This window comes from Dama dama, chromosome 4 (genome assembly GCF_033118175.1).
Source record: "Dama dama isolate Ldn47 chromosome 4, ASM3311817v1, whole genome shotgun sequence".
NCBI lineage: Eukaryota > Metazoa > Chordata > Mammalia > Artiodactyla > Cervidae > Dama > Dama dama.
In genome coordinates, this window is record NC_083684.1 from 9,777,630 (window position 1) to 9,792,744 (window position 15,115).

At 39.9% G+C, this 15,115-nt stretch overlaps 1 protein-coding gene across 7 annotated transcripts in view; it reads left to right on the forward strand.

Annotated features, from left to right (window-relative positions):
• The first annotated feature begins 545 nt into the window (after positions 1-545).
• The window catches only part of CNTNAP4 (contactin associated protein family member 4), a 265,683-nt gene continuing 251,113 nt past the window's right edge, over positions 546-15,115 (forward strand). For all 7 annotated transcript variants that reach the window (XM_061133985.1, XM_061134018.1, XM_061134042.1 and 4 more), the window contains exon 1: positions 546-687. In XM_061133985.1, the coding sequence (XP_060989968.1) occupies positions 603-687 (85 nt within the window). In that variant the 5' untranslated portion in view covers positions 546-602. The remainder of the gene's footprint in view (positions 688-15,115) is intronic.

The following is a 15,115-nucleotide window of genomic DNA, read 5'->3' on the forward strand; positions in this document are numbered from 1 at the left end:
TACCTGGATGCACTCCCGGATAATCAGGAATTAGATCAGTACATTGACTGGCTTTGCTGAAGGCGAGACCTCCAGAAAATCAGGAGGCTCCACCGCCTCGCCCCGCCCCCCACTGACATCTCCAGAGGGGAGAAAAGGGTTAAGGATTATTGAAGACTAGAAGAGACGGGGAGGGAGCCCCGAGGAGGCCCGGGAGCAGCAGGCCGCGCCTCCAGGTCCAGCTTTCATCGGCGGCGCAGCGCGCAGCGGAGCTCCGGGCGCCGCTGCGAATTCGGAGGAGGGACGCGGCTGCCAATTTCTGGGACCACGGCTGCGAGGGGTGGGCGTGGCCTCGGCAGTGTGGATGCTTGTTAGAAAAGATGCTGGGCGCTTTGCAGTGAGCTGTCAGGGCCGTGGTATGTGCGTGTGTGTGTGTGTGCGTGTGTGTGTGTGTGAGAGTGAGTGAGAGAGAGGGGTGCTGTTCAGAGAGAGAGAGGAGGAGGGAGGCTGAGCGACCCGGAGGTGCTGAAGACCCAGACGGAGCTGGGCGAGGGACTGAGAACAGCACTGGAGCGGGCGGAGAGCCGCTCAAGATCTTCTGGGGGAGCCCAGTCAATGTGAACATGGGGTCTGTCACCGGAGCTGTCCTCAAGACGCTACTTCTGCTGTCTACTCCAAATTGGAACAGGGTTTTAGCTGGGAATTCCTGTAAGTATACATACATGATTTAAAACTTGCAGGGGGCCTCTCTGCAAAACTTTAATTCTGTTCTTTTTTTTTATAATTATCATTTGCAACTCGGACTGCTGCAAAGCGTGCTGCTATAAAGGAAGCATCATTTTAAAAATCTTGCGAATATGACTGGGTTTACACATGTCATTCCTCTGGGTCCGGTCAGAATATGCCAAGTATCATTTCTCGGTTTTTTTTTTTTTTTTTGGTCTGTGAACAGAATCTTATCCTCTGGTATTTGTGTATTCATTGAGAAAGCTCAAGTTCTAGTAAAGCATTAAATTAGCATCTGAACCAGGGAATAGCCTGTGAATGTTTCTTTATTCATTTCTGCCCTTTTTTAGATTTACTGAATTTTACTGGAATTATATGTAGCAGGAAAACAACTGGCAGACTTTACATGATGCTGCATTAGCTTAGATTTCTGAAGTTTGCGATTTGGCAGACCAATAGCCGGCTGCGTCTTTAAAATGATGCCAGGATAATAACTGAAATGTACTGCAGAATTCAGGGGCAGAATTGGTAGAGGTGAGCCTTAATACTTGGGGTTGTGTCCTCGGTGTACAAGAATGAGACTTCAGCATTGCTGAAGAGAGCACCTGAGCCCTGCATTTTGCTTAAAGAAAATACATTCAGGTGATTTTTCAGAAGTACTATCCTTGAATTTTTAGCTTCATAAATTTGTGATTGAATATTCTGAGTTAATGATATAAGGGAGGATTTATTTAAGACCTTATTTCTAATGTAGGTATCATCCAAAATAATTTGGCAGAGATCTCTCCAACCAGTTTTTATTAAAGAGAAGAAAAGTTTTAAAAGTTATATTTGGCCTAAAATCTCTAAATGGGAGAATTGCCCCCTTCTTGATGAATAATCAACAAGCTCAGCAAATACGACTTTTTCTTTCTTGTGCTTCAGAGGAAAAGCTTATCTGCTGGTAAGGCCTGTTCAAGAGTTTGTGTCGCTATTGTTCAACCAGCTTTAGGTTTGGGGACACAAATAAGCCAGTAACCAGACATTTGCTTGGGCACATCCCCTGAGTGCACTGAAGCGCTCTGATGTGGGAAGAACATTAGAAATGACCTTACTGGCACAAGTCAAATGCTCATTTACACGGAATGGCCCCTGTGATTTCATGCTTCCATTCACTATTAACTCATTTAATGGTGTGGTGTATCTATCACTCTGAAGGAAGAGAACTTCACTCAGACGCTGCACTGTTTCAGCCTTTTTTTTATTTGTGGGTGTAAGAATGCCATGAGTCAATAAAATGTGCATGTTTTCACCTAGTCGAAATCTGGGGATGCTGTAAAAGTAGCATTTGCAACAGACAATAATAACACAGACCCACTTGCACACACACAAAGTTTTGTAGAAAAGGCATAAGTAATACATCGTCCAACTACTGAAGTTCAGTAAAAAAAGGAAGCACTAGAGGTCACTCTTACAATGGAAAGCACATCATTTGAAGTGTTCTTCCCTTAAGAAAAGCAGAGCTGAAGTCTGGCCTAGAAGCAGTCTTGTCTTTCCAATACACTGCCTGTTTGAGTTTATAATCAATTAATGTAACTGACTGGGCTACTTGTTTACATTTGTTTGCTTTCTTGAAGTCCAATAAAAGGCAGGTCGACATCCAGTAGCTTTCTTTGTGATGTATCTTCTTCAAAGGAAAGATGAGCTGCTGAGAAGACCTGAGGAGAGCAGAATGTTTGTGGGTGCTTACCTCTGGTTGGGCTTATTTTTCAGGAAGTCGTTTAATGCTCTTTTACACATTCGATAAACTAAAAGAACCTATAGGTTTTTAAATTCTTAGGGACATTTAAATATCAAAGTTGGAATTCTTGGTTACCAATATATTTTGAGAGTTGGCTGTTCTTGAAGTATCATAAATACAGTTAAAATGACTTCAGATAATTAAAGGTGCAGTTAGCAATTTCTTGTTACTATCACATTGATAATACGATTTGTTGCAGTAGATATAAAAGAAAAATTCCTTTCCCAATTTCATTTGGTATTTTGGTGTGTGAAGGAAGCAAGGTCTATATATTACCAAGTCATGGTGCTTCATATGTTGTATCTTTTTTGGAGGAACAAGTCTATGTGTTTACCAGAAAGGCTGAAATTCAGTGTATGGACAGGTGACCATCAACCAGCATGCCAGCATGAGTATTTTTAAAGTATTATAACTCCAATAATTCTTTTGGACAAGACTTTTATGTTAAAACATGAATCAATCTTGAACACCAATATTAAATTCAGAGAGAACTGAATGGAAGTAAAGAAAATTAAAGGTCAGTCTCTTAGGTGAATACAAAGACATTGAACAGCTGATTCCCCAGTAAGCAAGTCTGCTGTCCATTGCGTCGGTGCAAGACTGCCTAAGGTTGCCAGTGTGAATGTTTGCGCAGGACAGGACTGTCTATACCAGGGACAGCTCAGGGATGAGGCAACTTTAGTTTGAATGTTAGTTGATGTAATTAATCAACAGGGTGACTTTACATTAGAAGGATTCTGTGCAAACACTCACACAGATATTCATGTTCATGTGTATGAATTTGTGAGTGTGTGAACATATGTTTATATAAAGATGGACCCATGTGCTTCCACATCTTTGATGGCTTGCTACTCCTCTTCTAACTGAAGATGAAATATGTTGAACCGACCACCTTCTTTGCCTACTGGCACCGTGCTTGATGTTTCAGAAGTGTTGAACCAGCCCCAGGTCTTTCCTCCTTGATCTGGTCAAGGTGTTTGTTATTGTATTGAAGGGCTCCTTCCATGAAAGTTTAGAGACAGGCTCTTCTAGAAGGGCTTGCGCTTTGATAAGTTACACAGGCTGTTATTGGTTTCCTCACTTGCTACTAAGACATGTGCATTGAGAAGGGCGTCATCTGTTTTTAAATTGCTCTCATGAGCCCTGTTTTCCTCTGAGCATTAAGACATTGTTGAGGGAGGGGGCGATGCGGTAGAAGAACAGGTGTTAGTCGTGAGGCAAGTTAAGAGTTTTGCTTTTCACTCCTGCACATCAGGTGATGGAAGCTCTCTGGCTTCAGATACACTGAGAATTTTAATGCTTACCAAGCAGCTTATGAATGACATAATTAGAGGTTAAGTTCTTGCTGTGTTCATTCTTTTCACTATTTGGAATAAAGGCTGTATCTGATATCTACCCTGAAAGAAGCACTAAAGAGTATGTTAAAATTAACAATAGATGAAGATAATGACGCAAGTAGATGATCACTCCTGGGGGCTCTGGGACATCACCTAATTGCTACTGGTCAGATTCTCAAATTGCTCAAATTCAGCCTTGTACTTTTTTCTAGAAGCTTCCTTCTTTTCCTCCACCCAAATTCTTTTCCATAGCAAAAAATAACCAGACTACAACAACAGTAAAGTACTGATAAAATAGAATTATATGAGGCAATACATATATAGCTGGCCTCAGGATATAAAGGTGAGCCTGAACTTTGACTCACTTTTCTAACAGCAGTACTCTATTTGCTTTCATCAATTTGGTGTATGTCCCTTCCCTGACTGCATGCATCCCAAATCGTTTCTGAGTAGAGCAGCCTCCAGCTGTGGAGATAATACAGCTCATAGCCAATAGGTGATCAAACACATGACTTCCATATGATACCTAGTGCTTACCCTAAGTATTTACAAAGCTTTTTCATGTCTTCTAAAATTAATTTCAGAATCTATATCATATATAAACGATTCTTTATGGAAGCCAATCTCTGTATCAAGATTGAATTAATTTACCTTGAAAACAATAGGACTGTGTAGTATCACTTGTAAGATAATGTAATACTTAGTTCAGAGGTTGGTCAAATACAGTCAAGTCTTGCCCACTGCCTGTTTTGTGTCATATGTTGTGAATTAAGAGTGGGTTTTTACATTTTTAAATATTTGAAAAAAAATTAACTGAAGGATTATTTGTGGCATAAGAGAATCATATTAAATTCAAATTTTAGTTGTTCTCATTAGTAGACCTGTATGGCAAAAATTTATACTTAATTATCATTATATTTAAAATTTTATCAATAAAATTATTTTAAAATTGATTTCCCTCTTGTCATATAAAAACCTGCATAATGTTGTCTGTTCTCTAGCTCTTTATAGAAAAAGTTCACTGACCTTCGACCTTTGATTTAAAGAATACAGAATACAATATAGTGATGTGACCTGGATAGTGGGTCAATTACATACTGCCATGATAAAATTAAAATGTAGTCTTAATTACTTAGCATACAAATACATTCCTGAAGAATTAAAGTGTGGAATGTAATGATACAATTGCCAGGAGCTATAACAGAAAAGGGCTTCCCTGGTGGCTCAGTCAGTGAAGAATCTGCCTGCAATGCAGGAGACCTGCGTTCTATCCCTGGGTTGGGAAGATCCCCTGGAGGAGGGCATGGCAACCCACTCCAGTATTCCTGCCTGGAGAATCCCATGGACAGAGGAGCCTGATGGGCTACAGTCCAGGAGATCGCAGCCTTGGCATGACTGAGCAACTCAGCACACACATAACAGAAAAGGCCTTCATTAGCATCTTCTTGACATATGTCTTTTTAAATACTTTATTCTTCAGAAATCTTGTTATTTCCATGGGTATGAATTATTTATAACTATTTGCAAAGTTTCAGCAGTTTTGGCTGCTAAAGAGTCACTTTCAATCTCAAGTAATCCCATTAGTATAAGACGCTCAATAAAGTGTATAAGTAATTGCATCTTAGATATTTTGAATGAAAATTCTATTGTTATTTTATACTTTCATGAGTATAAAATATTCCACTCCATAATTATCAGGAACTTGCATTTGAAATCACTGATTGTATGAAGTAAATCATCTTAGGGGAAGAGTGTTCTTGTCCTTATGACTTTTACAGTAGCTTCCTAAAAATTGTGAAATTGGCAAACTTTCTATAATAAATTGAAAAGTAGAGTTTCATTTAAGCACTGCCCACTGAGAATTTATAATAATTAAGCAGGTGCCTTTCACCTACTCATGCCAAGATAATTAATTTTTATATGAATGCCTTATCTATTTGGAATTGTATTTAATTTTTCTTTTCAAATACTGATGAGTGGCCTCATTTTATTTACCTCATACTGTTTACTATGGTGTCTTTTAGAAGTTTGAATTAAAAAATAATAGAGAGTATTGTATTTTAAAAATTATTTTCCTTGAAATTTCATTGTAGCATTTTTCCCAAAATAAATGGCTATATGTTAATTTATTTTTCATAAAACTGTTTATAATGGTCCAATGCTAGTGAAGATTTCTGTCTTATCAAAAGACCAATTTCCAGATCATGTCAGCCTAGGACAGTCTCATAGAACTTCCTTAATGAGACTTACTCTGGACATTGACAAGAGTGATGGGTGGATTCGTGACTCTTCATGGTAAATAGATAAAAAAGGATAATGACAGTCATATTACATGATTCTGAACTTTTTTTGCAATAGAGTCTTGCTTTGCAAACACCTCTTTTTCACAATCTGATACTATATTTAGAATCCAAATCCCTTTTACCTTGGATAAGTCATATTAGGGCCTTAATGTTGTCAACTTATGAATCATATGACTGATTAGTTAGGTTACTTAATAAGTCCTTCTCTGTCCTTTAAAAAAGTCTTTTCCTTTCCTCCATTGTGACTTTTAAGTTTCCATAATGACCTTGCTCCTGAAAACAGTACGAAAAATAATAATTTATCCAATATTGTTACTTAAATCTCAGATATGTGTATTCAGGTTGGTAGGTGAATGTTTCTGGTGAAATATTAATATTAAAGAATACAGATTTAGATTTTTTTCAATGGCCTGGTGTTTTCATTCTTGCTTTTAGCTTAATTATTTTTTCATTTTTATTAATTCAGAAATCTTGGCCTCAGTAGCATTTCATATGTTTCTAGAATTGTTGCAGTTTTTCAAGTTAACTAGTATGATAAGGAAGGATGAACCTGTCATAGAATATGTGCTTAAAATAGGGAAGATTTCATGGATTAACCATAATCATGAGGTGAACTGAGCTGTGTTCTTGGTGATGGAGGGGTGAATCCTCATAGGATATTTGGATCATTATTTTAATGGGTATTTCAGTTGGGAACTTTCAGAAATACTCTTTAACAAACAGATCTTTAAAAGCATGTCTTGAACTGATTCAAATGAATACTTTTTAATGGCTGAGTAATATTCCATAGTGGATATGTACCATAGCTTCCTTATCCATTCATCTGCTGATGGGCATCTAGGTTGCTTCCATGTCCTGGCTATTATAAACAGTGCTGCGATGAACATTGGGGTGCACGTGTCTCTTTCAGATCTGGTTTCCTCGGTGTGTACGCCCAGGAGTGGGATTGCTGGGTCATATGGTAGTTCTATTTCCAGTTTTTAAAGGAATCTTCACACTGTTCTCCATAGAAACTGGAGCCCATTATACAGAGTGAAGTAAGCCAGAAAGATAAAGACCAATACAGTATACTAATGCATATATATGGAATTTAAAAAGATGGTAACGATAACCCTATATGCAAAACAGAGAAAGAGACACAGATGTACAGAACAGACTTTTCGACTCTGTGGGAGAAGGCGAGGGTAGGATGTTCAGAGAGAATAGCATTGAAACAAGTATACTATCAAGGGTGAAACAGACCAGCCCAGGTTGGATGCATGAGACAAGTGCTCAGGGCTGGTGCACTGGGAAGACCCAGAGGGATGGGATGGAGAGGGAGGTGGGAGGGGGGATCGGGAAGGGGAACACATGTAAATCCATGGCTGATTCATGTCAATGTATGGCAAAAACCACTACAATATTGTAAAGTAATTAGCCTTCAACTAATAAAAATAACTGGGGAAAAATAAATAAAAGCATGTCTTGAATTGTAGCATCAAATGCTAAGGTCAGTTTGATTTTGGCCCCTTTAAAAAGAAGACTCTCAGAAAGAGAAATAAATGCCCCCAAATAAATGCAAGCAAAAGATTATGGAGCTTTAGAAGGATGAAAAGTCCTTAAACTCATCAAAAAGCCTCAATTAACTGAATCTACTTAAATGAATAAATCACCCACAATATTAAAATCATAATTTGAAGTCTTTGAGTTTTTTCTTTTTTTTTTTTTTAAAGTTCAAAATTTCTTGAGAAATAATAGGTAGTTTACCCGTAAGGCTAAGTTACAATAAATGCATTTCTAAATAACCAAGATGTCATTGACATTGGATTATCTTTTTAGTTACTTTTGGAGGGAAACTGATGTCTGAGATTTCAACATTTAGATTTCTTCAGTGAGTTCTAAGGCTGTTGTTGTCTGGTTGTGTGCTTCAATTAGGCATGTATTATGAATCCATGTGTTTATTTATTTGACTTCTAGAACTATCATTTGCTGTTTACTATCTGAGAATTTACACCTTCCACGGTGTTGATCACCCTGGGATCTCTGTGACTCTGTGTTGGTAAACACCATTATCAGATATACTACTGCACAAGTGGAGATATTTTTGCTTGCCAGTTGACTTTCAAAGGATTAAGCTTTTGCTAGAATGTTGTTTTGGGCATTCACATACATGGCACCAGAAACTACAGTTATTATTTAATAGTAAAGAATTCACAAGAAAAATTCATTACAAATTGTCATAACTCAGTTCTTCGGAGTTAAGTTGGCATTTGGAAGAGGAAGAGTATGTGCTTCATTTTTTTTTTCTCCCAGTGCATTTTTGTCATGGTTCACGGAAAAGTGTATTCTGGTCATAAAATCAGAGAAATAGCATAACAGGAGGTAAAAATGAGCCTGTTTATGTTACAGTTAATGAGTCATTCCAGTGTAATAATTGGAAAAGTGAGTGAAGCCTGAAAACATTTGACATTTTAAGTAGTTTAAAATTAGTAACTATAAAATTTTTTATGCCATAAGTATTTAATAGAGCAGTGAAGAAATTTACCTCTAAGATTTTTAAATCACAAAGGGAAAAAAGGGTGTAATATGTATCAGTTGGCCTACAGCTCTAATTACATTTTTTTTATTAAGTACCTCTTATTACTTGGCAGTGCTCTAGATTAAGATGTTATACGCTTCTGAATTGTAAAAGACATATTTGTTTCTGTAACCAATTTTTTTCCCCCTCACTGGCAATTATGGTACTTACATAATGAGGCCACAGGTTGATATTAGTTTAGAAGCAGCATGTGAATATATAAATTCAACTGCTTCCCTAAATTACATTTACTGTATAGTTTTAAGACAAACTACAACCTGTAATTTCATTTACTTCAGACTTAACTCTGAAGTTATAACCTATAGAGAGGTATTTTTGGAATGTCCGTTGAAGGGCATGGATAAACTCTCCTAGGAATTGGTTGCAGGCCTTGAAATTAGTAAATGGTTGGTTGGAGCAGACGATTGGCCCTGCGGCCCACGGCTAAGAGCCCCACATCTTCCTGTTAATGTGAACCAGTTACCTTTGTGTCTCAGAACCCAAGGGGAGAGTTTTGAGAAAACTTGGGAAAGTTCAACTTATCTCTGGACTAATAGCTTTGTTCTAAAAGACTGAATGTGTATTTTTAATCTGTTTTACTGATTTTATTTACTTACTTCCTCTTTCCGGGTGTGGTGGGGCCTCGTGGCCCGCTGGCGTTTTTCTCGAGTTGCGGCCGCTCCCTGGCTGCGGGGCGCAGGCCCTCAGCGGGCGGCGCGCGCGGAGGCGTGGGCTCCAGAGCGCAGGCGCGCCGGCTCGTTGCACGGCGTGTGGGCTCTTCCCGGGCCAGGGATCACGCATGTGTCCCCCTGCATCGGCAAGTGGGTTCTTTACCACCGAGCCGCCAGAGAAACCCCGATTGTGTATTTAGGTCTTGAAGACTAGTGTTTGGTTTTGAAAGATAGTGATATATTTGTCTCTTAAGATACGTTCATCAGTAGATAAACAGAAGGAAGAAACTAAATGCAAAACGGTCTGTGAGAGAAATTGATTGCTGAGATGAAACTCTCTCTCTCTGTGTGTGTGTGTGTGTGCACGTGCGTGCGCACCGATGTTGGAAGGTATTGTGGGTGGGGATTGGGAAACAGGCCATGTTGACAGAGAAATGGAAAACCTTCCCCTAGGTGGCACATTTTCAATTAACTATTGTTGGGATATATAATAAGATTTTTATTTTATTGCTCCCACACAGAATAGTCTCCCATATAGTTTAAAAACAGTATGTGGGGTTGAAAAAATAGCAGGAGGTCTTCTTGTGTCCGATTTAAACTCATCCCAGGCAGAGGGACAGTGTTGCCCTTCTTTGACCCCAAAGTGCTTTATTTTCTAGGAAATGCCGTGAAGACCTTAAGGTCTCCAGTACTTAACTTCCAGTCAGTCTCAGGGTGCCAGTCTTTATGAATATGGCAACGAAGGCAGAAAATGGCAGGAGAGATTTTGACTTAAAAATGACTAGATAAATTGAAACATAATTTAACTCTTAATGACAATGTGGTAAACGGATAGGGCGTTCTAAACAAACTTTGCGTTTTTCACATCATTCACTTTTATCTTTCAATTTTGGCTGACTTTAAACAAAAAGAATCTTATCTCCAAGGCAGAAAGCTGCATGAATGCTTAGTGATCCTCATAGTTAAGGATTTATAATACATATTTACATTTGCCATGTTTTAGATGTTTAGGACTTAATTAAAAGAGCATTGCTAAAATAAAAGCAATTCTATCTAAAGTGGTGGTGAGGGAATTTTGTGCAAGGTTATAAAGCTGCTCAATTAGGCTCTTTTGTTTATTGTGTGTATGATGTTTGAACTGTTGTACTTAAAACATGGAGCCTGTATTGTAATCCTCTTAAGAAAACATCATGCGCCTCTAAAATGTCATAATACAACTACTTAAGTATCATAAGATGTATGTGTGCTAAGTCGCTTCAGTCGTGTCCAACTCTTTGCAACCCTTTGGACAGTAGCCTGCCGCGCTCCTCTGTCCATGCGAATCTCCAAGCTAGAATACTAGAGTGGGTTGCCATGTCCTCCTCTGGGGACTTTTCCTGGTCCAGGGGTCAAACCCACATCTTTCGTTTCCTTCATTGGCAGGCGGGTTCTTTACCACGAGTGCCGCTGTGTAATCCTTCCTAAAACACACAAAAAGAGAGAAAGTTTGGAGAAAGCCCTAAGATATAGGAAAGCAAAGAGCAAACACTATAGCTAACATGTTTTCTTAACTTCATAGCAACCTATAGGATCAAATCACAAAGTGGAATATGATAAAATAAAATAGTTCATAGTCAAATGTCCGCTAGAGAAATGGAAAAAGGAAGCTACCAAAAATATGACGTAGAATTTCGGGTACTAAGAGTAAAGTTATGATCGCAATAATTTGCTATGCTTGATGCATAAAACTGAGTCATCCGCTGGTGTGGCCTTGTAAATGATCTTGTTCATGTCTTAGAAACCTTGCCTTCTCTTTCTGTCTCTCTCTCCCTTGCTTTATATATACATGTATGTGTGTGTATATATAAATTACAACATTAAATAGTTCAGCATGAAAAGAGTGTATGCAGTATCATTAATCACTGAGACCGTCTCTAGAGAAGATGCCAGCAGAGCCTGCTTGTTCTAAGTTAGCAGAATCGAGCCTCCTTGCTCACTGTGCTGGGCGTGAGGGGCTCCGGCTGTGGCATCTGCTGTCGTTACAATTGCCAGGGCTGATCTGGCCGACAGGACTGGCAAGGCGGCTGTCCCCTTCCTCCCTCACTACTTCCTGTGACTCATGCAGTATTTTTAAATACTCACGCATATATCCTATTTTTAGGTATGTCTGCCATAAAAATGAATTGATGTTTTCAGTCAGTGTTTTAAGGCTCTTATCAGAAAAGAAACCAAGTCTTGTCTCATAGCTGTATTTCATTGTTGGGTGTTTTCAGTTGTTCCAGCTTATTAGGGTAGCAAACAAATACCTTCCTCCTCTGAATCTGCTCATCTTTCCCCTTTTGTCTGTCTTAACTGCTTTCTCTCCCTCCCAGTCCTGCCCCCCTGGCCCAAGGGTCCTCCAGCCTAGGGGTCTCCAGCCTCTGGGATCTATGCCTGATGCTCTGAGGTGGAGCTGATGTCATAATAGGAATAAAGCGCACAGTCAATGTGCTTGAATCATCCCGAAACCACATACCCCAACCCCAGTCTGGAAAAATTGTCTCCCGTGAAACTGGTCCCTGGTGACAGAAAGGCTGGGGACCACTGCTCTAGCCTCTGTGACCTGGTCTTTCCAGCTGCTGTTCCCTTTGCCTGGTTGCCTTCAATCACTTCTCTAAATCCTCCTGGAAAACGTCCACTGAAACCTAGCCTCACCTCCTTCCTCTGTGGAGTCTTCCATGATCAAATCACCTCACCTCTTTCCATCCTCCTACAGAAATTCAGAAGAAACGTGACTGTTTATTCACCTATTCCTGATCATAGAGTATCAAATCTGATTTTTTTTAAAGAAAATACATCTCTCTCTCTCTCTGCTTCCTTTGGCAAATGTTATCTGATAGGCCATTCTGTCGATCAATTTTGATTGAGAATGTTCAGTGGACAGGCGAACAAAAAATACATCATAAATATAAAATTGTATCAACGTCTTCCCCTTTCCAGGCCATCATGTTGCCCCTTCATCTCTGTAGCAACTCCCAGGTCATCACCTTCAATTTGGGAAGTCTTATTGCAAAGTTCTTGCCACATTTCGGGAAGAAATGTTCAACTCCTTTATTTATCCTACACTTCAATTCCTTTATTTTGTGTTTTCTCATTCAAAGATTTTTCTCCTTTATGGAAGGTAGAAGAAAAATAAAATCAATTTTCTCTTTTCATCATTAACTTTTATTAATAAAGACATACCTGTAGTTTCTTTGCTTTTCTTTTGCCTATAAATATATACAAAGCGTCTTTCATTGCCTTTGTTTTGACAAGCATGAATGGGTTCTGAACTTGTGTTTTCCTCTTTTAATTCCACATATTAAAAAAAATTTTCTTGTAAAACATTGTCACTTTTTAAAGATTACTCGCATGTTTCTTCCCCCTCGTGGTATACATTTGGGACTTTCATTTGTAATTCATAGCTTTCCACACATGTTGACATAGATTATCATTAATATTGACAAATATTCCTTTTGCATTGGGCCCTGTGGACTCCACGATGGTAGAGTGTACCTCACAGGCCTGGGAGGCAAATATTATCACTATTAGACAAACTAAGAAATTGAAATTTAGGAGGTATTTCCAAAGTCACTGAGTAAGAAAGGATAGAGCTGGGGCTTGAACCCAGCCAGATCCATTGCTCTTTGATGCCAGATCCATTGCTCTTTGAAATGGAATACACTCATCTTCTCCATGAGCCTTTGAAATCACCTCTCTAGAGTATTAGAACTCACACTTGTCTGTTCTCAGGGTCCCCTCCCTGGTGTGATAAGCCATAAGGTAATGTGCTGGTGTCTTCCAAGGATTCTGTCACTTGCATTTTATCAACAAGCTCTTCCTTACTGGTTGGAATAAAGTATAGAACATTACCCAGTGAAAATATAAGTGTGAATTTTCTCCTCTGAATTACATCAACAACCCCCTACCCTTGCTCTCTGATACCCAAGGACCTATCCATTCTGTTTAAATTCCTTCTTTGAGTCAGTGGTTCCAGGAACAAGTTCTAAGGGGCTTGAACAGTGCAAATCAGAAAGGAAAACCAGACCCTTTCTGCAGGATGGCAGTGCTACCCGATTGAGGTGATCTGAGATTTTGTTTTCTCTTCAGTCACAGTTTTATTTACATATGCACACAGTATAATACTTTCCTAATGCTCTCAAAATGCTACAAATAAAAATGAAGATATTGCAATACTACTGCTGGACAAAAATGTCAGCACTGTGGATGTGTGAAAACACAGTTTCTTTGTCCTTCAGAATCAGTGAAGTGGGTATGGCTCCAAGTAGTATACAACCTAGGACAGGAAAAAGATACAGTGGCCTGTGAATTAGATCCTCATTGTTCATCACTGGCACCAAATCAACGAAGGAATTTTCAGAGTCCTTGGTACCTTTCCTGGGCCTCTCCCCTGAAGATAGGTAATATTATATGTGTATGCCTTCAGGGTTAAAACCAGACAAGATAGGATTCTGCAGAATACACACAGACTACTGGGGAGCTGCTGAGAGGAACCAGGCCACTTCCGAGACCCAGACTGGAACGGTGCCTCTGTTTCTGTCTGCACGTGGGGCCTCCGCTTCGGTGGGCTCCGTGAGCAAAACTGTGCCTTTGGTCCTTGTCTGCTGGGTAAACTGCTGGAGGTTGACGTGCCACAGCTCTTCCATCACCCGTTCCAGTTCTTGTTCTTTGTCCTGTAGTCATTTGGTGTCTTGTCCAAGAGATCTTTCCACAGCTTTAGTAATGTTTTCCAGCCTCACACTCTGCTGGCAAAACTCGGCTCCTTCCCCATGTTCGGAGGTATGCTCCCTCAGAGTGCTGTATTAGTTTGCTAGGGTTGTCATAACAAGACACGGGCTCAAACAACAGAAATTTATATTCTCCAAGCTCTCGCGGCTGGAAATGAAAGATCAAGGTGCCAGCTGGGTTGGTGCCTCCTGACAGCTCGATTCTGGGCTTGTAGGTGGCCACCTTTTCACTATGTCCTCATATGGCCTTCCTTCTGTGATCGGTCAGAGAGAGAGAGCGAGAGAGCTCTGGTGTGTGTCTCCTCTTCTTGTAAGACCACCAGTCCTATCCCGTTAGGATCCCACCCTCATGATCTCATTTAACCTGAAGTACCTCCTGAAAGGCCCTGCCTCCAAATACAGTCACATGGGGGGTTCAGGCTTCAGGGTATGCATTTTTAGGGGAGGGACATAATTCAGTCCATAATAAGTGTTTAAATGGCAACCCACACCAGTACTCTTGCATGGAAAAGCCTGTGGATAGAGGAGCCTGGTGGGCTACAGTCCATGGGGTGGCAAAGAGTCAGACGCGACTGAGCGACTTCACTTTCACTTTTATTTCAACTGCCTGCAGAAAGTGTATCTTCTTTTGGTATCTGAGAGATATATTGCTCTGACCTGTTGAAACCCGTAAAGTGAGTGGAGTCATCCTGTAGTTTTTTTTTTTTAAGTTGTCTTCCAGTTGAGCCCTCCTCAGTGGCATTGCTGGTACCACACGCAGTGCACTCAGCCCCTGGCTCCCACGGCTGGTTGTCACAGAAGCTGCCTCTCCTGACCACTGTCTCCTTCCTTCCATCCAAGCCTCGTGCTTTTTCACTGCCTCTGCCTGAGACTTGCTGATAACCAGTACAGGATTACATCATAGTGATTAAAAAAAAAAGCCTTCCCATAATATCGCAACAGTCTTGGATCTTTGAAGCAAGTCGTTCCCTTCCCCAGTGCATGATTCCATTCTAAATACTCCTTCCAGCAGATCTT